The following is a 27,299-nucleotide window of genomic DNA, read 5'->3' as shown; positions in this document are numbered from 1 at the left end:
CAGTTTACTCACAACAGAGAGGACTAAACCAACGTATATTCTGAAAACATGAGATTAATACATTTCAATACATGTGGTTCTCTTTTCACAATCTTGGCTTTAAGATCCTTATATGCCTAAAATCTTCAACTTCTATTACATGTAAAGGCTTCTTCTTCTTTCTACGTCTCTTTTTTCTGATGTTGGCTTCTTATTCTTTCTACACGTAGATAGACTTCTTCTTCTATAATTATATGCAGGTAGATATATTTCCTCTTATATAGGTTTCTTCTTCTATAATTATATGCAGGCAGATAATTTCTTTTTCTATAAGCTCTTTCTTCTATAATTATATACATGTAGATAGACTTCTTCTTCTTTCTAACAAGGCTTCATGGGTCTTCCTACCGGCCTGTTTACCTCGTTTCTTCAGCACTTACCCCGAATATCTAATTATCACACCTTTGGGTCACTGAATACTGCACCATTACCTACACAACCAAAAGGGATAATTGAAGGTCGCAGCCAATCCCATGCCAACCTCAATCCGGTGCTGCAATACAATGTGCAACTCGCTAGTGCTCTGAGGCTGCCTAGAACCTGGCACCACCAAGCGAAATACAACCGAAAAATCTAATAGGAACTTCCTATTAGACGGCAAAGATGCAAATTGAACATCGTTCTTTGACTTTTTTATTTTCCTCCTGTTGACATATGTGATAGCTATGGCGATCATTATATTATAACGACCTTACACAGTTCATTGTTGATATATTATTACTCATCAAACATTAATAATCATTTTGTACTATATACATTTGTTTGGTTTGATTTCCTCTCACATTGTTCCTCTAGTTAATGTCCCTCTGCTATTTGCTGTGCACTGCCATCTATCGTCGACTTCTTGAACTATATACAACTGATTTCAGGCATGTGGGTACGAAACACCAAGAATTTGTAATGACATAAAAATTTGTTGTTTTAAATTGTACATGACATTATTAGACTGCAGAAAAGCACCAGTAATACTCAAACTAAAAAACTAAATGCTGGCAGATGGGCTCTTACTTCTCGCTGAGATAGCCGCTGCTCTGCGGCTATGAAAGGCACTGTATAATAAATATCAGAAAATGAGGAAGATTCAATTTTAGCTTTATATAGTTACATACAACTAATTACCTGTATTCTTTTCTGCACTGTTCTTTCCTACGTCGCCGTTTTTTCTCTTCATGAGTCTCCTTGGCAGTATTTTCTAATGAATCCCTCTGCTCCTAGAAATGAATAGGTATAAAAAAAAAAACACATGTTTTTGTTACTGATGGAACACAAGGTATAAACTTTAAAACAAGCAATACACACATCAGGGTGGCTACAAACAAGCAAAAATGAAATTCCCTGACATTTCCAGGTTTTCCAGGACAAAATTTAAATTTTTCCCTGACAATTATAAACTAAACTAAATCGATGTTTTTGTAAATTGAAATAATAAACTCATACAGATCCAGGCATGGATTTGTTAAACACCAATATCATCTTCTATGAAATTGACTTAATTCCTCTATTCTCTATGATTTAAATTCAAACTGCAAAATAGTGAATTTGGAAAATTATTACAATTCACAAGCTAGGAAAGGATTGATTACGGAATTTTGTCATATGCAGTAACTTTAAAATAAAATACTTGATTATTTTTAAAGTTACGACTAAATGAGATAAGAGTGAAGAGTGAATGATTAAGAAATACAATTTGTAATTTATCAGTCTCCTTATCCATTCTCGGTATTATATGTTAATATTTCCACTGAAGTTTGGAACCCTCTGCTTGCAAGAACCATGAGTGCGGACTCATTTTTCAATGCATAAAGCTACTTCTCTCTTCTCTGTAGAACAAACAACTTAACTCTTTCATATAAGTGAAACAATTGAATCGAACAAAATAAAGTGTCATATTTCCTTACTTTATCAATGGGATTTCTGCTTCAGTACAGTATATCCAAGTGAAGTACTGTGAAATTGACAACATGCAGTTATACCTTTAATGCTGACGAAAAGGGTACGTAGGTATTAGAAATTTAACGCAAGCAATTTATAGAATTGCATTGTATAGGTACCTGATTTAGCTAACCACACATTAAAACAGGAACACTCTAATAATAAAAGCTTCTGAAAGTTCATATACGAGGGGCATCCTGAAAAAAAACTCCAATGGTGCCTATATGCAACAATAGTGGTCGGAGAGCGACACACAAACATGCAGACAGGAAGAAGTGGCATGTAGCTGTAATCTGGTATAGTTGTAATGCAGATGTTTTAGGACAGTTCTAGGTTAAAGATTGCAGCTATCATACAGTCTTCCACAGACTGCGATGTAGCCTACATTGCACACTCAGAATTTGGCACAGAGCCACCAGCAATCGTGTGAGGTGTGCAGACCGGATGTCGTGAATGATAGGATGGTCAGACGATGGTGCAGACAATTCACGGAAGGCCAATTGAATGTGCACAACCCCATACAGCACAACACAGGCCCTTTGCATCACTTCAGGTGAGAGATCTTGGACCAATCCCAAAGTCCTGCCCTTTAATGTACAGACTTTCATCTCCTGGTTTAACTGAATAGGTTTCTGGCAGGGCAAGGATTTGACAGCTACACTGCGGTAGAGATAGTTTCAGTTTTTGTTTGTCAGACACATATACCATGAGCATACAAAATTTAGTGCCATGCTACGACAAATGCGAGAACAATGGTGGTGATTATGCCAAAAAGTAAGTTAGGACTCACTGTTACTAATGCAATAAATTACTACTGATATTATTGTTTTATTTATGCCTAATTGGTAGGGACCTTAATATTTTGTTATTTTTTTTAAATTTGTGTATTTTCTTATTTTTTATTTTTTACTATACGGTGTTATTTTTCCAAAAAATTCACATTTTCATTTTAGCGCATTTTCTGGCAAATATACCTTCTACCTTCATGGTGTTTTTAAACTACTGTTTCAAATTGTAAGTCACATGGCTTACGCCTCTTCGTGAGAGTTTGATATCTTGAAAGTTATTTTCCATATCCCTTTTTTTAATTTTAAGTAAGGATTTTAGATAATGGAATTTTCCGTATATACTGAAGGGTGCATAATGACCATAAGTGGCGACGCACCAAAAAATTAAAATCAATCAATCTCACGTGACAGATACCGATATATTATAGCACCAAAAATTGGCATTATCTTTTTTGACTTGTTAGTGTTACGTTACCCAAAATTCGCGTTTTTGTTTTAGAACATTTATCTGCCAAACATACCGAAACTTAATACTTCATTGTGCTTTTAAACTATTATTTTAAATAGTAGGTCACATGGTCTACGTATTTTCGTGACAGTTTGATATGTTGGAACAGATTTTTGAGGAAGTAAAAGTAAAGTGCTCCCCTGCACTTTTCCATGAAGGTGTATAGGGGTGTGGAGTTAGGGTCCCACACTTTCTTGATCACGGCTGAAGGTGGGGATGATGTGATCACCACCATGCTCCTGGCCACCTTTATCCCTCAAAGTTTCCTCAAGGTCCCAGCTTCATATGACGCTGGGCGGTCACCGGAGCAGTTTGAATAGATGGAAAACATCCCGGTTCTCCGCCGCAGGGGATCGACCCCGGGTCTCTCACATAGTAGTCAGATGCCCTAATGACTGAGCTCCATTATTACTGGCTCGACAAATGCCGATGGTGCACACTTAGCTTGGTAATTCAAAACATATAGTGTGTGACAAATACGAAGATGTGGCTCCTGTATGACGGTAGATATGCACTCGATCTCCTGTTAGAACCCTGCCACTTTGCTCTGTGATGCAAATGGTTTTAATAGAAGTTGAAAAAATCGTGGGAAATACATGACTTAATGTGTCGGAATTATTCCATGTTTGTATAACTCTACAATTTACTCTTGAGTAAAATGTTGGAAAACTTGCATGTTCTATGTACACAAACATGGCCTAGAAAAGAGAAGAATGTTGGATTTCATGGAATTTTTCATTTTTTTAGGACATTTCTTTAAAAAAATCGTTAAAAACGCCAACAATTCGCATTTTATGCCAAATTCGAATTATTTCGATGTTTCGAATGGGCGAAAAATGTGTCCAGACATCACTGCACATTCCTAAACATAACTTCGCAGCAATTACCATTTTTCACGGTTTTGGCATTTGCGAAAAATCAATGTCCCTACTAATTGGAAATTACTTTCTGGCCACCCCTCATATAAATAGTAGATGGAAAGTGAAAATTTAGCAGGGCTGGCAGAGAAAATTCAATCCTTGAAGAAAGTGATTTGCTTTTATGATTGAATGAATCTAGTAAATATGATATTAAAATATTTACGAATTTATTATTAGTATTTTGTTTCATAATATTGGACATTAACCTTACCCTGTGAGAGATTAATGACCATCTCTCACGAGTTTAAACAAACAGGACAGAGAGTGGCGTTAATTTCAATGCAATACTAGTGTTACAGTAAATTTGAGGTTGGGAGCATGCTCTTGCCAATTTTTATAACGTTCACCATTACAGATTTATGTTAAATTTTTCGTGATAGTATTCAATATATATCCCGTTTGGTTGAATTCTTCTTGATATCTAAGAATAGTGCAATGTCATTGTAAACGTATGTTAACTTGTGCGAAACCAGTAATACATCAGGATGATGATGAAAGAAGACCTTCATAAGCACTGCTACATTACCAGGTGTATAAGCTTAAATCTGCTGTTTGCTCATAGATGGCGTTAGTGAGCGTATGAAGCTACCATGAGCACGCCATACCTGGTGTTTTTATGAGTTGGACATCTGCCAACACAAATCAGTGCACATCGTTAGCAGGTGCAGACAACAACAGACAGTGTTCCTGTGGTAAGCATGTCTAGTTTTGTGCCAGAAAAAGAGCATATGCGGGAAGCTCTGCTTTTCTGCTTCCATTTGAAGAAATCGGCTGCTGAATCGCATCAAATGCTTGTGGAGGCCTATGGTGACAGTGCTGTATCGGAAACAACGTGCAGGGATTGGTTTCGTCGGTTCAAAGACGGCAATTTTGACCTGAGCGACAAGAAGCGTGAAAATCGGCCCAGGAAGGTTGAGGACCATCAATTGCAGGCTCTTTTGGACGAGGACGATACCCAAACGCAAAAGATGCTTGCCGAGCAATTGGGTGTTACTCAAGCAGCCATTTCCATGCGTCTACGTGCCATGGGAAAGGTTCAAAAGATCGGAAAATGGGTGCCGCATGAATTGACCGATCGGCAGCTGGAGAGACGCCAAAACACATGCGAAATCTTGCTTGCCAGACAAAAAAGAAAGTCTTTCCTGCATCGGATTGTGACTGGTGATGAAAAGTGGATATATTTCGAGAATCCTAAACGCAAGAAATCGTGGGTTGATCCCGGCCAACCATCAACATCTTCCTCGAGACCAAATCGCTTCGGCCGGAAGACGATGCTGTGTGTTTGGTGGGATCAACAGGGCATCGTCTACTTTGAGCTGTTGAAACCTGGTGAAACTGTCACTGCCCACCGCTACCACCAACAACTGATCAAATTGCACCGTGCTCTGTGTGACAAAAGACCGGATTATCAAGAAAGACATGACAAGCTGATTTTCCTCCACGACAACGCCCCATCACACACGTCAAGACTGGTCCAAAACTACTTGGAGACACGCAACTGGGAGGTGCTACCCCATCCCGCCTATTCATCAGACCTGGCCCCTTCCGACTACCATCTGTTTTCGTCGATGGGCCACGCCCTCGCTGAGCAGCACTTCGATTCGTATGCAGACGTCCGAAAATGGCTTGATGAGTGGTTTGTCTCGAAAGAGAAGGACTTTTTTTGGCGTGGTATCCACAAATTGCCCGAGAGATGGGCAAAATGTGTAGCTCGCGAGGGCAAGTACTTTGAATAAATTTCTTGTTGCTTTCTATGAACAAACGATGTGTTTTTCTGACTACAAAACAGCAGATTTAAGCTTATACACCTGGTAAATAAGGTGAAGTGAGCCAGAAGAGTAATAAAATTTCAGCAGCATATTTGCAGTCTAAAGCTCTTCTTGTTTATGCATGCGATTTCTGTTGGATGTTCCAGTCCATGCAATTTCTGTCGCATGTTGTAGTGAGATACCTTGTCAGGTGACGATATTCAACAAAAATCGTATGTATCAATGAAACCTTTTTGTTTCCATGTTCCTTCAGTTTGCCCAACAAAATGCCTTACTACGTGACAAGTCCCCTTACTACTCCCATATGAACAAGAAAAAATGATAATTCAATGCATTTTCCACGTAATATTTAGAGGCTTAACCTTTACTACCCCAATAATACCATATGGTATCATCAGAGTAAGGTCGTACTGGCCTGATGATACCATATGGTATAATTGTGCTGATTACGAAATGAATGTGCTTTTTGGACGTTCATACTCTTATGTTTGGGTGGAAACTCTTGACACAAGTCTGGAGCAAGTTTGAAAAATGCATATTGATGACCAACCTCCCCCTTCCCCCCCCCCCCCCTCTGCAACATATCCATGCCACATTTCCGAACAGAGTTTCACATTTTGGCTCATTATTCAATTTGTATGGCACCCAGGAACATGAAATATGTTTCAATCTCTTTGGAAATGTCCATTCTTTGAAGAGAATACTAAGATTTGCACCTTCTCCCTAAAATAGCGGGAGAAGAGGGGGCAAACTACAGATATTTATGTTTTTTCCATTGAAATTCGGTGGTCGCACCCTCAAACCCCATTCCTCCGTTCGGCAATCTGAATTGTACAAAGTTGCTTGCTCTGATGTTTTATCTGTAAAACAAAACTTATCCGAAGTAGATTGCTCCCATAGTGCCCGAGTTATAACAACTCTCCTCCAAAAATGCAAATTACGTATTATTCGTAAAAAAAAAATATCACATTTTGGCTTATTATTCAACTTGTATAGCACCCAAGAACATGAAACATGTTTCATTCTCTTGAGAAATGTCCATTCTTTAAAGAGAATACTAAACTTCGCGCCTTCGTCACAAATAGCGGGAGAAGAGGGGGCAAACTCCAGATTTTAATAGTTTTTCATTGAAATTCGGGGGTCGCGCCCCCCAAACCCCCCTTCCTCAGTTCGGCGTTCTGAATTGTACACGGTTGCATGCTCTGATGTTTTAGCTGCAAAACAAAACTTTTACCGAAGTAGATTGCTCCCATAGTGCCCGAGTTATAACAATTTTCTGAGCAATATGCAAATTACCTATTTTTTTTTTAAAAAAAACAGTGTTTCACATTTTGGCTTATGGCACCCAAGAACATGAAACATGTTTCATTCTCTTTGGAAACGTCCATTTTTTGAAGGGAATACTAAGGTTTGCGCCTCATCCCCAAAATAGCGGGAGAAGAGGGAGCAAACTTCAGATTTTTATGTTGTTTTTTTCATTGAAATTCGGGGTCGGGCTCCCCCAAACCCCCTTCCTCGGTCAGGCGTTCTGAATTGTACACGGTTGTATGCTGTGATGTTCTCTCTGAAAAACAAAACTTATCTAAAGTAGATTGCTCCCATAGTGCCCGAGTTATAACAATTTACCTCCAAAAATGCAAATTACATATTTTTCGTAAAAAAAATCACATTTTGGCTTATTATTCAACTTCTATGGCACCCAAGAACATGAAACATGTTATGTTCTCTTGAGAAATGTCCATTCTTTGAAAATAATAATAATGTTCGCGCCCTCAACCCAAAATAGCGGGAAAAGTAGGGGCTAATCCATTTTTTTGTTTTTTCCATTGAAATTCGGGGGTCGTGCCCCCCAGCCCCCCTTTCTCGGTTCGGCGTTCTGAATTGTACACTGTTGCATGCTCTGGTGTTTTATCTGAAGAACAAAACTTATCTGAAGTAGATTGCTCCTATAGTGCCCGAGTTATAACAATTTTCCTCCAAAAATGCAAGTTACATATTTTTCGTAATAAAAAATATTACATTTTGGCTTATTATTCTACTTGTATGGCACCCAAGAACATGAAACATGTTTCATTCCCTTGAGAAATGTCCATTCCTTGAAAAGAATACTAAAGGTCGCGCCTTCTTCCCAAAATAGTAGGAGAAGAGGGGGCAAACTTCAGATTTTTGTTTTCTCTATTGAAATTCGGGGGTCGCGCCCCTAAACCCCCTTCCTCGGTCCGGCGTTCTGAATTGTACACGGTTGCATGCTATGATGTTTTAGCTGCAAAACAAAACTTATCCTAAGTAGATTGCTTCCATAGTGCCCGAGTTATAACAATTTACCTCCAAAAATGCAAATTACATATTTTTGTAAAAAAAAAATAATCACATTTTGACTTATTATTCTACTTGTATGGCACCCAAGAACATGAAACATGTTTCATTCTCTTGAGAAATGTCCAATCTTTGAAACTAATACTAAAGTTTGCACCTTCTCCCCAAAATAGTGGGAGAAGAGGGGGCAAACTTCAGATTTTTGTTTTCTCTATTGAAATTCGGGGGTCGAGCCCCCAAACCCCCTTCCTCGGTCCGGCGTTCTGAATTGTACACGGTTGCATGCGCTTATGTTTTAGCTGCAAAACAAAACTTATCTGAAGTAGATTGCTCCCATAGTGCCAGAGTTATAACAATTTTCTGTTCCCATTCAGAGTTCCATAACGATATCTTTAAATAATAAAATTTAAAAAGTCAATGAAGACGAAATTCCCTGACATTTCCCTGACTTTTTTTGACACTTCAAATTCCCTGACTTTTCCCGGTTTTCCAGGTTTTCCAGGTCTGTCGCCACCCTGCACATTTATTAGCAAAAGGTAGGGATGGGACTGATTAAACTGTACTCTCATTGTGTTCAACTGCCAACACAACATCAATATACGTATTTGTAAAATTGCAGAGTATTTTACTGCATTGATTTGCAATAAACAGTCTGGAATGGCATGACACCACCAGCTAGTGACAAGATGAAATAGAAAATTTACAGCCACAACTAAATATGCCATAATGATACTCATACACCAGATATCAGCTCAATCTTGCCTTTGTTACCAAATTGGTAAATTCAATATCTGTATGAGAGCCACAGTGGTCCAGTCAATAGGATGTATTTCACTGCCACACAGGAATTTCAGGTTTAATTCCCAGAGTGAGTCATCTGACAGAAATTATTTGGATAAAGAGTAACTTACACCACATGCCGTAATTTCACTAAATAGCAGAACTTGAAAGGTCCAGTTTTGGCATGTACTAACTTATTTTAGCTTTCGCACGTCATGTGTCTTCTTCAGGAGTTATATAAATGGCTCCTCAGGAGGTGAAGAAATAATACCTGAGGTACCCTGGAAGAGTAAAGGCAGGTGAAACATGGTGCAATTTCTATTTCTGGTTATTTAACGTTGCTTTCCTACATACTGGCTTAAACTTTGTTAATAGTGACAATGAGGGGGAACTGTTGAAACGCTGGAAGGAAAAGCACAATGATACATCCATGTCTCACCAAAGTTCGAACCTGGTACCTATGATTTTGTGGTGTGTTACACTGACCATTCTGCCACCAAGGCTAGCTTGGAGCATGGTGCTGATTGCCTCCACTGTGGCAGATATCCTCATCCCTATGAGTCTTCATTATATAATAGGGATGGGACCGATTAATCGGTACTCTATCGGTATCGGCCGATATAGGCATATCGGTGTATCGGTAAAATTACCGATTATTTTACCGATCCGATATATCGATAAATATCTTATAATTTAGTGCAAAATTCTGCCATTTTGTTGTAATTTTTATGGATAATCTCCTTGCCCTACTTTCTGAAAAAGTAAATGTCTAAATATTCAACTTTTTTTCATTGCAATCAGCTCGAAACACACATTTATTACGGAGATCAATGAACATTTCAGGGTCTTCAAGGACCATTTCTAATTTTATATCGGATCGGTAGAATATCGGTTATCGGTATCGGTAAATTTTATATCGGTACTGTATCGGTATCGGCCAAAATTTCATATCGTCCCATCCCTATTATATAAGAATATGATTTCGCAACATTCGTGGTAAAATATAAATGATTAAGCAGTTACAAATTTTGAAAATATGAAAATTGCAATTCAATAATTAAAAACTATTTTTTTCAGTAGCAGTGGCCACAAAATTAGGCAGCTGCGAGGGTGCATTGGATCCAGTTTTTCACACAAAAAGAAAAGAAAGTATGAATTTTGCATAATTTCCAGCATAATTAGACTTTTCGAAATTGTTACACGGCATTTTTTTGGATGCCGTGAAAGAACTAAATGCCGCTATCGTTAAATAAATTCCAACCAATGCTTCCTGATACCGATGTAGAAGGTCAGCCCTAAATTTGATGCCATTATATTGTAACACATATATTAGATAGATGGACTGCAAAACCGTAAAACAGTACACACATCGTAATCAACCTCAGAACAAATTCAGTTGTGAATAGTTCCACTGACACCAATATGGCACAAGTGCTAATTCTGACAGCTCTCTAATTTCATGTCCTCAAGTGCAGTTAAAGTTCCAATACTTCAAAGCTTCACAGCACCATCACTGGTGATGGTGCATTACCTTACCTGTTCTTCAGTCTCTATTGCATCATTCTCAGTCACTAGGTTGGTAGCTTTCATAAGCAGTTCTATGGCAGGAGCATCACTTTGCAATTCTATCAGTTCCCCCTCAATGCTTTCATCGCCTTCCAGTATTTCTGTTGTAAATGTACTGATTTCAATTCCATATCTTCCTTCCTCTCCCTTGTCATGTGCCTCTATTTCTGCCAACTGCTTGCTAACCTACAAAAGGTTGGACACATAATATCACATATTTTTGACAATATACTATTTGAACCTTTTGGTATTCAATGTACATTGACAAGCAAAATGACTTTGTACGTATAAAACATGTAAACTAAAATTAATTCTCCCTGTTATTTTGACTCTACAAGCCTATTCAAAAACTAACTTCAATATGTATTTATTGGCATAATATTTGGAAACAGGATTGTAAGCACTTTATCTCATTTCAACTGTGTTCTCACAACCTTCACGTGTGCAAGCATTTCACTAAAGTCTGGATTACGTGAGTAAAAAAAAAAACCTCTTCTGATTGACCATGTACTAACATCTGCACCACATCAGTAAATTCTATCTGACTGCACTTGGTACTTACTAGGGATAAAATTAGAGCCTTGAAAGAAACTATATACTTTTAATAAATATAATTACAGTGAATTAATTTACCTAATAAAATTTGATTCTACAGTATTAACTGCATTAATCTGCTTACATGCAATTGCAAAGTAAGTACGAAATTATTTGACTAACAATGGAAAAAATATATCTAAAACTAAAACAGATTCATCAATTAAATACCTGATAATGAACAATTTTCTAGAAGTTGCTTGAAAATTACATTGCCACTTCCAAACATTTTTGTATTTCTCATAAACTTAAAATATTTTTATTGTAGTTATACACTGTGCTATTAATGATTATATAACTGAAAGAAAATATAGTACAGTTGGATAATGAACAATGCTCTTTCTGCTGATGTATGATTTTTTCATGTTACTCACCCAGGTAAAATTGGAGTAATTAACATGAAAGATCTTTATCAATATTAGTGTGAAATAAAATTACAGTGGAACCCAGATATGTTTTGGTTTTTCACATTCCCCCACAATGTACATTCAATCCTCAACAGTCAAAATGGAGCCTAATGTTATAAACTTTTTCTCAGTTTTTACACTTTTCATGCATTTTAAGTTTCTTACATCTTGTTCCCCTGGAAAATGAAAAATCGAGATTCCACTGTACTTGTTTCAGAAATATCTCGGGATAACTATGGAATATGAGCACTCAGTAAGAAAGGGTTAAACTTTAAAGAAACATATTTTTACATCTATCATGCATTTCTTAGTTGGAAGAAATATTTGAAATTATACATACTTCGGTCAATCCTCCAACTCCTAAAGCTTCTGCAGCCTTCAGTACTGAAGATAGTTTATCTGCATCAACATTCAGCTCCCCTTTATACATGAATTCAACCAGACAAGAAACATCTTCAAAACTCATCTCACTTAAAATCACAATAGGATGAGTATCCTCTGCATTTTCCAGTATCTCCTGCAGCAAACAAAAATAAATGACACATGTTGAACCTTGGCATAAATTCAGCTTTGTAAATATCTACTATTGAAAAGGAAACCTATACATATGGAATAAAAACAATAATGATTTGCACTGACTGCACTGCATTTGTACAAAACTTCAGACAGTGTTCGCACAAAGATAACTTAGAGGTTATTTGACATCCAAATTAAATTTTAAACAAAATTCCCATGACCTATATAGACAATGTCAACAATGACCTTAATGGCTATCTTGGTAGGCAAAGTTTTCCACAATTTAATCATATCAATTTTAAGTGGGTACAGATTAGTATAGATGAAATTTTAATTATTGTGTCAAAAAATGAAAAATTCCTATAGTGAAGATTTATTCGGTATCAACCTTTATTTATAAAGTAATAGCTCTTCCAATTACATATCTTATTAATTGGACATTAAATTAAGGTATTTTTCCTGATAGCCTAAAAATATCTATAACAGTCCCTATCCACAAAAAGGGTGATAGAGATAACCCTGGTAACTACTGGCCTATATTCTTTGTTCCAGTGTTTTCTAAAATTATAGAGTACTGTGTAAAAAAGCAATTGACCCCTTATTTTGAACAGAATTCACTTATTAATGTAGCCCACTTTGGATTCAGATTGGGTCTATCTACTATTAATGCGGTAGAGACAGTCGTAAATGAGATAATTAATGGCTTCGAGTCTGGCTCATATACATGTGATATTTTGATAGATTTAAGTAAGGCCTTTGATACAGTTGTGCATGAAATCTTGTTTAAAAAACTACAGTATTATGGAATAAATGATAACGAACTATCCCTTCTTAAGTCTTATCTCACAAATTGACGACAGATAGTAAAATTTAATAATAAGAAATCTGATGAGCTAGACATTTTGTCTGGTGTCCCCAAAGGATCAGTATTAGGTCCATTTTTGTTTTTAGTTTTGTGCATGACCTACCTAATTGCCTACTGTATAAAACAGCTATCTATGCTGATGACTATTTTTATTACAAATGATCACAGTATTCTTAACCTTAGCATCAAAAATAAAGAAATGTTAAATGCTTCCTCTTTATGGTTTAAAACAAATAGCTTGGTGTTAAATTCGACAAAAAACAGAAACTCATTTTTTCTACCTAAATAACCCACCTTGCACCTTAAATAATCAGGATTATGTAAAATTGCTTATAGATATTTTATCTATATTTAGATACAAAATTAAACTGGTCAGTTCATACCCAGGAACTATGTAAGAAACTTGCCTGTGTCTTTTCTGTATGTATTGCGGAAATGAAAAAGGTCTGTAAGTGAGGAAATGATGATTTCTGTGTACTACGCCAGGGCATGAAATTTCAAGTTTGAAATCAGTCGCCGGACTAAAATCTTTGGTCGCTACTATTTTATATTGATAAATAATAAAAACATGAGCAATTATTAAATATTAATGTTTGTGTAGCGCTGTCGTTCTGCACTGAAGTACCACTTATCAATCGCAGCTGCTGGGTCAAACTCTGACAGGGAGGATCATCCAGTGTCTCAGTCTTCAGAGAGTTCCTGTAAGTAGTGTTGAGTCTGTTGTGACAGCTGAAACCTCCCTCACATGAGGCTGTGCTCACTGGTAGAACAGCACAAAATGTCAAAATCTGGAGCAAGTTGGGGAATCTTGCTGAACACTCTGCACTGTGGATCTTCTCCAGCGTCTGATTCAAAGCTGGAGAAGGAAACAAAAGTTTGTATTCTGTCCACTGCTGACAGAACATCCATTTTCTCATTATAAAGGATCGGGTTAAAGTATATGTATATCTTCTTTATTTCTTCTATCCCAAACTGAAGAATATTTTCTTTGGGAGGCCAACCCAAGGTGTCGAAAACATGCAGAGATGCAATCGCATCTGTTGACATAGACGACAATGTTTCTGTGATGTACACCTTCGCATTGTTAATTAAGTTTCCTCTAACAGTCTGAAACTCTTGCACATCCCTGATCTTCCCTGAAATGGATACATGGTCCAAGAAATCTTGTTTGCTTGGTCCAACATTAGATTCCATGTCAGCCAAAACTGAAATACAGTGTTCAATTCTTATTTTCAGAGATGAAATCAAAAGATTCTTATTTTGTAGTGCCACGCTTAAAGGGTTCAATTTCCCGTAGAAATCCAAAAGGAAGTACAGAAGCTTAACAAATTTAAATTGCTTCAAACTTTTCAGCATCCTTAGTTTTAGCGCCATCATTGTCTTTTCTATGGGCCACCTGTTCAAGATGGGTCACAACAGCTTTGCATGATTGCAAGAGAGCTCTTTTTGCACGTTCTTTGCTGGCTAACTACCTAATAGTGTGGATATCACTCAGTTTTAGAATTTCTTCTATAACTTCTGCCGTTTCTCTCAAGAGGTGAAGTCTTGAGGCGTGTTTGACACACATTTGAAACAACGAAATTTTAGTCGCCAACCCAAAACTTTTTTTTGGTCGCCAATGGCGACCTGGCGACCGGAAATTTCGCGCCCTGTACTACGCTCTTTTCCATTCACACTTACTGTATGGTAATTTACTATGGAGAAACTCTACAGGTGCAAAGAAAGTCTTTAAATGGCAAAAGAAGGTTATATGTGGTATTAAAGGAGTACATGATATGGAGTCATGTAGGGAAATCTTTAAAGAATACCGTATTATGACAGTTACCTCTATAAATATTTATCATAGTTTAATGTACATAAAGGAAAACTTCCCCAGTTTCAGGTTGCGATCTAATGTACATGACTATAATACAAGGCACAATCTGAATATAGAAATGCCGTATGCTAGATTATGCAAGACTCAGCAAAATTTTAAACATAATGGAATGAAACTATTTAATTTGCTACCAGCTTCTATACGTAATTTGGAAAACAAGCAGTTTGCTAAACACATTAATAATATATTATTACGATATTGTATGTATAGTGTCACGGAATTTGAAGAATACTTCCGTCATGGCCTGTAAAATGTAAATGTCTACTGATAATGCATCACAGAGCTGTAAAATGGGTTTACAGACATGGCTTGTATCGCAATCAAATATAGAGTACTATTTTTTCAATTGCATACGATGTAAACAAAAACACGTTGTTTAATTTGCAATTTTTTATATTAACATTTATATAGGTACTTATTATGATGAAGTCTATTCCAATTATGTTGTCTAATGACCAATAAAGTATTCTATTCTATTCATAGCTCGGGTCTTCCTGCATATTACGTGCATGGAATTCACACATAAAATATAAGGTTCTACACATGCAAAGGGATTAAAATATTCATAAATCAACTGAATTCATAGGACTGTAAAGTACTTAGTGGTGTGTGCTAACGAATGAAAAAATTGAATACGATGACATGGCCTGAATGCATGAAGAGCATTAATGAAAATGTGTTGACATTTGTTTTAAGTCCACTTTATGAACAGATCCACTAATTGAGGCTGAACCTACAGTTTAAAGTGGGATCTGAACAACTATGGGCTTCCATCAGGTATTGAATCTGGGACCTTTTATGAGACCACTATGCTATCAGGGAGGGAAAACGTGTTACGTGTGCGACACTTAAAAAATGTAGCAAAGTTTGACTTCATTTGAATATGAAGTTTATTGACTAGAGATGATGATAATTTCTGTTTGTGAACTATGAAAATGACATGCATTCACAAACACTGAAGCTCTAATGCAGTGAAAAACAATAATTTTCAGCTCCATTCCTTTTGATAATGTACATGGAGTAGGACCACTTTCTGTGGAATTTCCCAGCTTAAGTGTTTGAGTATTTAAAGTTGAATTACACAATGAAACACTTTTTGTCTCTAAAGTTAAATTTTAGACAAAAAATATGAACAAGCTTACATTAGAGCGAACATCGGCCAAGAAGTTGGTTAGCAGAAAGGTTCTGGGCAAGCATGTAAAAATCCAACAAATAGCGGTTGAACTCTGTTGTCAATTCCTCATCCCTATATGTTATAAAGATGGGGTAAAGGGGAAAAAGGAAGATCCCACAGTTCTTGGGACATATTGCCTTTTATGTGGTGATATATTGGGTGGGCTACAGCTCGAACTTGGCCACCAAAATACATGGAATGTAATAGGCAACGTTATAACACTTTCTGTTACATTCGAATTGGCAACAGCATGATCATTTTCCAATCACATGGCAGAATGCTCCTGACTAGTTGGCATTTTGTATAGTTTCATATTTACAAAAACTAGATAGCTAGCTATGCAAACATGAAACAATCATCTAAAAAAAATATTCTAATATGCTTATATGTAAAATACCTGGAAATATGGACTGCATGCTGACAAAACAAGTCGATGAGCATGAATACGTTCTCCACCAGCACTAAGTGTGACATCTACCATAGATTCCGCTTGAAGTAACTGTATGAATATTCCAGCAATATGGCTCTGATAATTTTTCCATTTCAGGCAAAAATTCTGCGGTTTGGCACTCATAGCATGCTAAAACAGAAAGGAAAGAATGTAAATAATCCAAAACATGCACCATGGAAAACAAGTGAAGAACAACCCATATCATATGGTTATGATGGTGAAGCGATGATCTGGAAAACAAGGATGTACAGGGTGTCCAAAGAGTAATGCAACTGATACATTAAATGAACGTAGCTTTTGTACAAAAATCGATAGACATATGAAACTTACACTGGGTATTAACTTGTCTACGTGGATATTTTTTAAACCATAACCTTTAGTCCCCCGCCGTTCCATATGTGGAACAAAAACAAGTATGTCCCTGTCAGCCGCGGTTGCATATATGGAACAAACAGCTTTAGATACAATTATCGAGGGTTTGCCACACTTATATTTGTATATTGAGGTTGAAACACTGACAGTTAGGTTCGGGAACATGTGTTTACGAAAATTCCAAATCCCCCCCTCCTCCTTTCTCGTAATATGTCACGTGTTTGGGCTCACACTTGACAGACACAATGAATGCTTGGTATTTACGATGTTGTTTTCCTCCAAGCTTCCAACACTGTGATTTAGTACTGATAAGGCACACATTCTTCTTTGTGTTTAGACCCGGTGATCCAGCCAAAAGTAGTAGCAGGGGGGGGGGGGGGTCAAGGAGAGGCTGGATTGGAAGAGGTTTAGCGGTGTCAGCTTTCTGTCGCCTCTATGTTAGAAATGCAATGAAGCCTGACGACAGCCCGAGGCCAGAAGCCAGAATCATGAGTCTATCCACAAGTATAGACAAAACAAAGAATTGCAAAGGCTCCCTCCCCTCCTCTGTTTAGGAAAGGCCTCCCCATAGACGTTCAGAGCAGTGGCTGTGAAAGACCGTGTTTTGTGCTTTCCGATTGTGTGCCCCCTGAGCTGTGTTGAACTTGTGTTGGGTAATTTTTTTGTGATATGTGCTTCTGATTTTTTTCGTTCGCACTTGCATCTTGTGTAGCTACTGTGAATCCATTTGTTCCCTGTTGACTCGGCTCTTTGTGGAAATATGTCCGGAAGGAAACGATTATGCGTTAGGGAAATCGATGAGCTTTTATATGATACGGACAATGAATGTGAGAGCATGGGATCAGATGTTGATTCAGGGGATGCAGCCCCCACCCGTAACCCCCCCACAGTTGGGGCATCCAAATTTTACATGGTTGCATGCACTGATGTTCTACCTGCAAAACAAAAGTTATCCGAAGTAGATTGGTCCCATAGTGTCCGAGTTATAACAATTTTATGAATAATATGCAAATTCACTGTTTTGAGGAAAAAAACAGAGTTTTACGTTTTGCCTTATTATTCAAATTGTATTGCACCCACGAACATGAATCAAGTTTCATTCTGTTGCGAAAGATCCATTCTTTGAAAAAAAAAAAAAAAAAAAAAGCAAAAGTTCCGGTTTTTCCCCAAAGTAGCTGGAGAAGAGGGGGCAAACTCCACATTTTATGTTTTTTTAATTGAAATTCGGATTTTTTTTTTTTACGATGACTATATTTGACGTGTAGGCTGAGAGACAAAATCCGATTGTACCACTTAATTTTGAACATGTTGTTTTTCTACCATTTTTCGTATCGTTGGTTCACTTCACCCTTCCATTGGATTAACTGCTGGTCTTCTGGCTGGTAGGCTGTGTTACCCTGGATGTTCGGTCTACAGGACGAGTTTTACAGCTCATAATAAAGTTGGTAGTTGGTCATTTTTAACAAAATTTGTGAGTTCCTTGCAACACTGCCTTGCACTATTTCGCCACAGGAAATGACATCTTCAATGCAATAAAATGTTGCGTTGGGTAGCCAGTATTCAGGTGGCAAAATGGGCTTTTTTGAATTACTGTAACGCCGAAGCGACACACCGAGAAAAGTTGTTTGATTTGATATCCTGTATACATTTCTGTGGTCTGTGGGTGCCATTAAAACGACACCTTGTTTACATAGATAGATATACACATACATACATACCATCCATCCATTAACGGAAATACAAGTGATGACTATATATATCCCATCCACCTTCTAAGGGAATGACTACTGTCATGTGATGAGACTAGCAGATTGGGGTGGTTTCACCAGGTTTTTCTTTTATTAAGTTCTTATGCTATTATATTTCACATATTCCCATGCTTTCGATGTTAATTCACTCACATTAGCCATGAAGCATAATGTGGGAAAATACAGAAAAGTATTATTATTATTACAGAGAGCAGTTAACATAATACCCTACCTACACATTATGGAAATTTCTGAATATTTTTAAAGATAGACATAGAACTTGTACCCTTAACCCTCTGTACCCCCCTTACAAACTGTTTTTTTTCTTTCTTTGTGAAGATATGTTCCATATAAATGACTTGTTTTTAACTCGCGGAGATGTACCGGGCGTTCCCTTCAAATCTCCCTAATTTCAATTAATCGTAGAAAAGAAAGTATGAATGATAGAGCAATGAAAATTTCAGAGAATTGAAGAAAAACTCATAAATTTTATTTTCCACACACTAATACACCTCCACATGTGTCCCATATTCTAGGCTAGATAGGCTGTCTGCGAAGCCTGAAGTCTAGAAAATAAAATACAAGAGAAAAATCGATGAGAAATTATAAATAGAATTATTCATATCAGTGAGATGATGATGGTGATTCTGCAGTTGGCAACCTTGAGTTGGTAACCTGATTTCCTATGAGTTGGTAACCTGATTTCCTATCAGTTGGCAACCTGATTTCTTATGAGTTGGCAACCTGATTTCTTATGAGTTGGCAACCTGATATCCTATGAGTTGGCAACCTGATTTCTCATGAGTTGGCAACCTGATTTCTCATGAGTTGGCAACCTGAATTCTCATGAGTTGGCAACCTGAATTCTCATGAGTTGGCAACCTGATATCCTATGAGTTGGCAACCTGATATCCTATGAGTTGGCAACGTGATTTCTCATGAGTTGGCAACCTGATTTCTTATGAGTTGGCAACCTGAATTCTTATGAGTTGGCAACCTGATATCCTATGAGTTGGAAATCTGATATACTATGAGTTGGAAATCTGATATACTATGAGTTGGCAACCTGATTTCTCATGAGTTGGCAACCTCATTTCTCATGAGTTGGCAACCTGATTTCTTATGAGTTTGCAACCTGATATGATATGAGTTGGCAACCTGATATCCTATGAGTTGGAAACCTGATATCCTATGAGTTGGCAACGTGATTTCTCATGAGTTGGCAACCTGATTTCTTAGGAGTTGGCAACTTCATTTCTTAGGTGTTGGTAAACTTATTTCTATTCATAGCCTAGGACCTTGTGACGTAGTGAGATAGCCCAGACCTTGGGACTCAGTATACGCCACTGGGCAGCACGAACAATATCCAGTCAGTATTCAACTTCTTGCCATGTTCTCTCCAACATGTCCCCTGTTACTGTTGCAATCGTATCACGTATGCGGGTTCGTAACTCTGGGATGTTATTCACTGGAGTCGGAAACACACGAATTGCCTAGATGCCTGGCGGATGGATTTACTCGGGCTTCTCTGAAACCCCGCTCCAATTTCTTCCACCTTTTCCTCCGACACACGACGCCGAGCTCCACTAGATTGTTTTAGGACACTGCCGGTTGTTAGAAACTTACTAAACTACAGCCTAATTGATTTAGCATCAGGTGCGACTCCTCCGTGCACTCGTCTGAAATTTCGTTGCAATCACAGATTTTGTCTCAGCATACCACACCACTGCCTGCGCGTTGGATAATAAACCTTTTCTCGAGCAAGGCCTCATCTCCAGGAAGCTATCAACTAGCGGCAAGCCACGGCACCTAGCGACCTGTTGAGTGAGATGAGTCAAGGCAAAATGGATAATAAACCTTTTCCTGCTCCCACAAAAATAGGCAATAATTAGGCTGGAGAGTTCAATTAACTAACCGATCACTCACTTCTAACTACTGCCTGCACATTGTTGAACAGTCGCAGTTTATATTTATGCGACCGTGGCGCTGCGTAGTGAGCAAACGGACAACTTCAAGTCATGAAAACAAAACTTGAAGATGTGGCCTTTCATTTGGTGTTTCAGTTATTTCAAAATTCATCGTACTTCGTTCACAGTAATTGATTGAAATTAGGGAGATTTGAACGGAACACACTGTATTATAGTGGAGTAAATGAGACATCATTTTCATCATAGTCAACTCGCTGTCATACGAATTAAACATGTGGAATTGTTTTTGAAAGTCATGACTTATGGGAGAAAGGGAGTTGAAATGTAGTTACATTATGTTTGTATTCTGTGAGTGGTACTGGATATTGAAACTTGGAAATTCTGGTGTGACGTCAGTGAGCTCAAGAATTAATGCAGACTATTTTTTGGTGCATGTCACATGTGCATGCCTAGTGTTCGTAGTAGCATGAGTGCCAAGTGCCACTTGATGGATTTTGTCCTAGCAACCATGTAGCAAAGTGCATATTCTTATGTAGATTCTCAAGTTATATATTTTTGTTATGTTAGCAGTGTTAGGTTTCATCCTGTTAGCGAATTGACATGCATCTATTAATTTGACATTATTATGTTCCATGATGTCGGTAATTTGACATAGATACTAATTTGGTGTTGTTAGGTTCAGTGGTTTTAGTAAATTGACACTTACATTATTATTGGCATTTTTCTTTAGTCTTCGGTTTGACATCAATAGGATTTTTCTGTGTTCTTTCACCAGTGATCAGAATGCTACATGTTAAAAGTAGCTTCGCTACAGCTACAACAACTCGTCCAAAATGTAGCTCTGGTACAGCTACAGCTACTTTCACCAAAATGTAGCTCGCTACGCTACTCCTGTTCGCTACTCGCTACTTTTATGCTACTTCTGAATGAAAAAAACTTAAAACAACCACATGGATATTTAAAAGAAGCCCCTATGTATAATATTTGTACATTGGAAAATATATATTATTTATTATCATGATTCCAGCTATTCGATAATTTTGATAATAGTGTTATTTCAGATATTTATTTTTACTGTAGTGTTTGAGAGAGTAAGCGGCAAATCAATTCAAATTTGATAGATGAGTATTGCAATTAGGGTGATACCCAAATCAATGATTACAACTACATACAAGTAAAGTTTGGTAGAATTATTTATATACCAACATATTTTTCTTGAGAATGTAAAAAAAAAAAAAAATTAGCATCACTGTATTCTTATTACGGATGTTGACAATTTTGAGTTTCGCATGCATGCATCTTTCCTGCACAACTTGAAATCAATTGATTGAAGCATTTGTCTGGTATCACTGCGTAGTGTGGTGTTATTATTTTGTTGATTTAGTGTTTGGAGTGTCCGCTAGAGGGTGTTGCAATCAGTTACTGCTGCAAGGCTTTGTAATCAATTGTCATGAATCTGTAAAACGATTGTTAGTAGTGCAACTTGTGACATGTTTTATGTTGCAAACTGCATGTTCACTATTGACAGTTTGGATACATTATCATATTTGTGAAGTGTTCTGGTGGTGTGTAGTGTATTTGAGCATGTTTTCTTGAAGAAAATGGGCAGAAAGTGCAACATTTCACCACGTAAGCAAGGAATGGTTCTTGCTTTGCATATGGATGGTCATTCTCAGAGAGAAATTGGTTGACAACTTCAAATGCATCAATCCACAGTTAGCCGCTGCCTGCAAAAGCAACAAGAACATGGAAAATCATCACTGAGAAGTCACTGTGGCAGAAAGAAAAAGACATCACCTCGACTGCATCGTGTGATAAAGGACATGGCACTGAAGAACAGAGGAATGAGTTCACGCCAAATTGCACATAAACTTCGAAATGAGGTGGGAATCAATCTTACTCATGCTACTGTAGTATCCAAACTTTAAGAAACAGGGTGTTTCTAAACACGTCCCACGTAAAAAACCCAGACTAACTGACGCACATGCAAAAGCTAGACGTGAGTTTGTGACACGTAATGGCGCATGGAATGATACAGATTGGGAACATGTGATATTTTCTGATGAAAAACGATTTAAATTGCTGGGGAATGACTGTGGATGCGGAAGGGAGAAGAACTTGCAAAATCTTGTATTTTAGATACTCAAAAGTTTTGTGGCAGTGTTATGATTTGGGCATGTTTCTCTGCAAAAGGGATTGGCAGGATGCATATTTGCACAGGTGCCGTTAAGGCTGATCAATATCTGGAAATCCTGAATCGGAAAGTTCTACAAACTGCAGGAGATCATTTTTCTGGACAGAATTTGGATTACTTTATTTTTCAAGACGATAATGCAACCTCTCACCGTGCTCAGGTGGTGAATAACTGGTTTCATGATATGAATATTGAAAGACTTTGGTGGCCGCCCAACTCTCCAGACATGAATCCTATAGAAAACCTGTGGGCTATGATGTGCAAAAAACTTGGTAATCAGACGTACAGGTCAAAAGAGGAACTTATGGCAGCAATTGTACATGTTTGGAATGAAATTGAGGTCGAATATTGTCAAAATCTCATTCATAGCATGCCTCGAAGGTTGGAAGCACTTAGAAAGGCCAGGGGTGGCCACACTAAGTACTAGTCAATGTATTTACTTACTATAATTACAAATTGACATATCAAGATGCATTTAAAACCTTTGTTCAATCTTTTTACTTGTAAAAATTGTCTTTGTGCGAAAACGTTCCACAAGCTATATTTGCAATAATTTTGTTATTAGTTCTGTAAAGTGAATTATGTACGTAATTATGACTTAAATAATAAAAATATATTGTACAGATATAGTGTTTTATATAATTATTAGGAAAACAAATCGACAAGTCGAATTAAATCAATAAAACAACTGATAATTCACGAGCGAAATGCTGACGACCAAAAGTAATGAAGTGATGCTAATTTTTTTTTTGCAGAGTGTATTTCATTCTTTAATAGACTGATATGTTTTACCATCTATAAAGACTTTAATAATGAAATAATGGAAGAAGGAGCAATAATTGGAGGGTAAACTAGCTTATGCTTTGTAATGATCATTTTTTATTAAATATTCATGCTGCCCACGTGAAAGATTAATGAAACGAGGTCTTACACGTATGTGTGTTCTCATTAAGTCTTACACAAATATTTCTGTCGCTGAATAATTTGGAATTTATCATATGTATCGAAATTAACTACAATGTGTTGTGCAAAAGGAAAATAACATAAAAATGTGATATTTATCAATTCTATCTTCTCACCTTGTAATCAAAGTGCCCCAGGTACGATACCCGGTGGAGGCACATAGTGGTTCGGATTCAGTCCCGATTCGCTTATCTGTGTATAAAGCTGACTCAAAACAAAAACTAGGAAAATTCTATTCTTCCATTCCCAACACTGCTCATTATCATTCATCATTCTTCCTCATTGTCATGATTAGCGAAAGTTACAGAGAAGTGACATAAAAGTAGGATAAATAATACATAAATTTGGAAACTGTATATTAGCTAAAGAAAATTGTCATTCCTGGAGGAAGTTAATAACTCGTACATACTTTTTACAATATCATAAAATATGAGGGAACTCGAATGTACTAAACGTACTGTAGTTTTAAAATTTGTGAAGAAATATTATGATGAAAATAATTGTAATTTCAGAAAGTGTATGTCTATCATTCTTGTAACAAGAATTTCTTGCTGGTGAGATCCTATGTACTGTTAATGTACTGAGCCATTGATTGCTAACACTATTGTTTTGTCACTATAGTGGAGAGGTACATGGCACACATGGATGTCTGCAGTACTTTTTCCAGGGAGAGGCAAGCAAGGTATTTTTTTCCGGGAAGGGGGGGGGGGCAAACAAGGCACATTTTCCCCCATAATAGTGTTCTCCCATAAAAAAACATTGATAAAATTTGAAGTTATGATGTTCATGCAATAATTAATATGTATTATTGTGGCTGAAATGAAATTATATGTGTGAAATATATAATTTTTGCTTGACTTTCATTTTCCAGGGAAGGGGCCATGCCCCCACCCCTTCTGGACATTCATGATTGCACTGTGGCTCGGATCCCACTTTAAACTGTAGGTCCAGTCCCAATTAGTCTTTCTGTATATAAAGTGGACTTATAACAGCAATTCAACATTATAGTGGAAATTCACTCGTTTTTCCATCAAGTTGTGTTTTACACAAGAATTACTGGCACATTGCTGTCTCTTACACCAGTATATCCACAGGATTTGTTCCGGAGGTGGAGCAAACGAGGCATGTTTCTCCACAAAATAGCAATGCAGCTCAAAAAAGTGTAGCTGTTAGCTGGAATATATTCATATATGTCAGTTAGTTATCTGGATATTAGAATTATTCAGATACTAATAAAATAAATTACGTGGATATTTATAATCTGCAAAATCAATATATTTATAATCTTGAGTATCTGTATTTCAATGTATTTACGAACCTCCTGCAAAAGTAGGCATCATTGTCGATTTTTTTTGACGGTGTTGCCACATTCAAAATTTACTTCAAAATATTGAGAAGAAATGTAGCTGTAGCGAAAATTTCGCTACAACTACATAAATTTTGTAGCTAGCTACAAGTAGCACGCTACTTCCGACCACTGTCTTTCACTTCATGGGTGTGTTCCAAATGGAATTTTGATGAAAAATTTTGTTACATAAAATATCGAAATCTGTTAATTAAAAAAAATTGATGTAATACTGGAGGGGACACAGTTGGCAAGGGTCCCATGGAACCTAACATCAGTGCAAAAAGAAATATCTTACAATAGAATGTGTGTTTTAAAAATCCCAGAGTGATGGTTATGGGACCTTCTAAAACTAGCATAAAAACTAGTGACACCACCTAGTGAAGATAGTCACTTCTATTATTATTATTATTTTCTTTTTACATGAAGAAACTCTCCAAACAGATGCAACTTACATACTACATAACTATAATTATTTCCCATGACTTATGAACAGCAGAATTACGTTCTCGAAGGTTTAGTGATGATTTAGGTAACAGTTCCCATTGTTTTATGATTTATTTCAAATTCTCCTAGCAGGAAGACTAATTATCGTAGAATTCTGGCAATCATTGTCACATGAAATTTGAACCTATCTTAAAGCAATGAGCACTGTTTGGATTCCGAAAAAAAAAATATTTATGTTGAAAAAAAAAACTTAAAAATTACCTTACGCAAGCATGTGCGCTTCCCATGGACAATGTATTTTGGATCGACTTAAGATGACCGGACCCCTCTCCGATTTTCTTCATATTTGGCATACTCACTAATTGAGGCCTCCTAATCATGAATCTGAAGTTAAAAGTTGTCGGAAACATCTAGAAATTGCAAAATAAGCTAAAATAAGGCGTTAGTTTTCGGAATGGAAACAGTCATTTCGCGAAATTTTTTGTTTCACAAGCAAATATATATATTCCTGATACGGTAAAAGTTTACTATCCTTCGGACACCTATAACTTCTTAGTTTCGTCAATTTTTGACATTCGTACTTACATATCTGCTTCGCGGAACATTCCGTGAATGGTTTTTGAAGCTATCCATCCCGGAATTGGTGGGAAATTTAAACTAAAAAATTATTTTTGTTTGAAATTTTTGAGTTCAAATTTCCCACCAATTCTGGGCTCCGCCCCTGGGGTAATTGACCTACTGCCCGCAACCACTAACACAGCCCCGCCTCCGCTCCGGCTCCCTCTAGAGACTCCCTGTTAAAGGCATGTTAGAAATTGGCCGAAGTCACCTGCCCCCAAATGAGCCCCAAACTTTTAAATTTGAAGAAATCCATTTCCAGGATACGGAAAACTCAACTGAATTTCACACAAAACACCTTCCCGATGTTAGACAATACTACAGGAACTTAATACGGTAAGTAGTTTCATCTGTAGAAATGAAGAAATCTGTCCGACGGATAGTAAACAAGTACCAAAATAACTTCAATTTATGAGATTAACAGTTATTATTGTTCTTCCTTTTTCCGCTTCAGTAATACACAATATAGAACGAGTTTACAATACCAGACCACTCTCCAATTTCTATGAAATTTCGCCTACTCACTAATTGTGATCTCCTAATCACGAATCTGCATGTAATAATTGGCAGTCAAGTATGTAAATCGAGAAAAAAATGAAATAAACTATGTTTTCTTAACGTAATGTAACCCTACCATAAGAACAATAGCTCCACGGAAGACGTCATTTTCCAAACATGAAGAAATCAACAGGCAAGACAAGGTATAGTTCTCTTAGCTAAAATATTAATTTTTCTTTGTATTTATGCTAATGGAACCTAACCTAACCTCGTAGGCATTCCTCGTTTGACATCAGCAAGATTGTTGTGCGTAAAGGAAGACCATTAACAAATTGCGAAAGAAAGATGGTTCCAAATTGCTGTGTATGGACAATCACCCTGGTATATTGCAAGGTTATTTTATAAGTTCTACACGTAAATGTACAATTTTAACAAGTGACCGCCAAATATGAAGTACAGATACGTCATCAGGTCACCGAAATAAGTAAGTAGGCGAAATTTTATAGAAATTGGAGAGTGGTCCGGTATTGTAAACTCATGCCCACAATATGGGCGTGCAGCTTGACTTGCATACTGGATATGCAGTGTTTCCAACCTCACTAACTGAAAAATGCCCCACACACCATTCACGCATAGCCCCAAAAACCATTCACGGTAAGGTTCAGTTAGGTTAGGCAAACAGTTA

At 37.1% G+C, this 27,299-nt stretch overlaps 1 protein-coding gene across 3 annotated transcripts in view; it reads right to left on the bottom strand.

Moving 5' to 3' along the window:
• LOC145986503 (uncharacterized) overlaps nucleotides 1-27,299 on the bottom strand; it is a 72,501-nt gene that overhangs the window by 43,469 nt on the left and 1,733 nt on the right. For all 3 annotated transcript variants that reach the window (XM_083120584.1, XM_083120582.1, XM_083120583.1), the window contains exons 2-5: nucleotides 16,448-16,630; nucleotides 11,960-12,136; nucleotides 10,589-10,804; nucleotides 1,159-1,250 (exon numbers count right to left, since the gene is read on the bottom strand). In XM_083120584.1, the coding sequence (XP_082976710.1) occupies nucleotides 1,159-1,250; nucleotides 10,589-10,804; nucleotides 11,960-12,136; nucleotides 16,448-16,624 (662 nt within the window). In that variant the 5' untranslated portion in view covers nucleotides 16,625-16,630. The remainder of the gene's footprint in view (nucleotides 1-1,158; nucleotides 1,251-10,588; nucleotides 10,805-11,959; nucleotides 12,137-16,447; nucleotides 16,631-27,299) is intronic.

Source organism: Lepisma saccharinum, chromosome 4 (assembly GCF_977018435.1).
Source record: "Lepisma saccharinum chromosome 4, izLepSacc3.1, whole genome shotgun sequence".
Classification (NCBI taxonomy): Eukaryota; Metazoa; Arthropoda; class Insecta; order Zygentoma; family Lepismatidae; genus Lepisma; species Lepisma saccharinum.
Note: the sequence above shows the minus strand (reverse complement) of the source record. Positions and strands in the feature narration are given on the sequence as shown.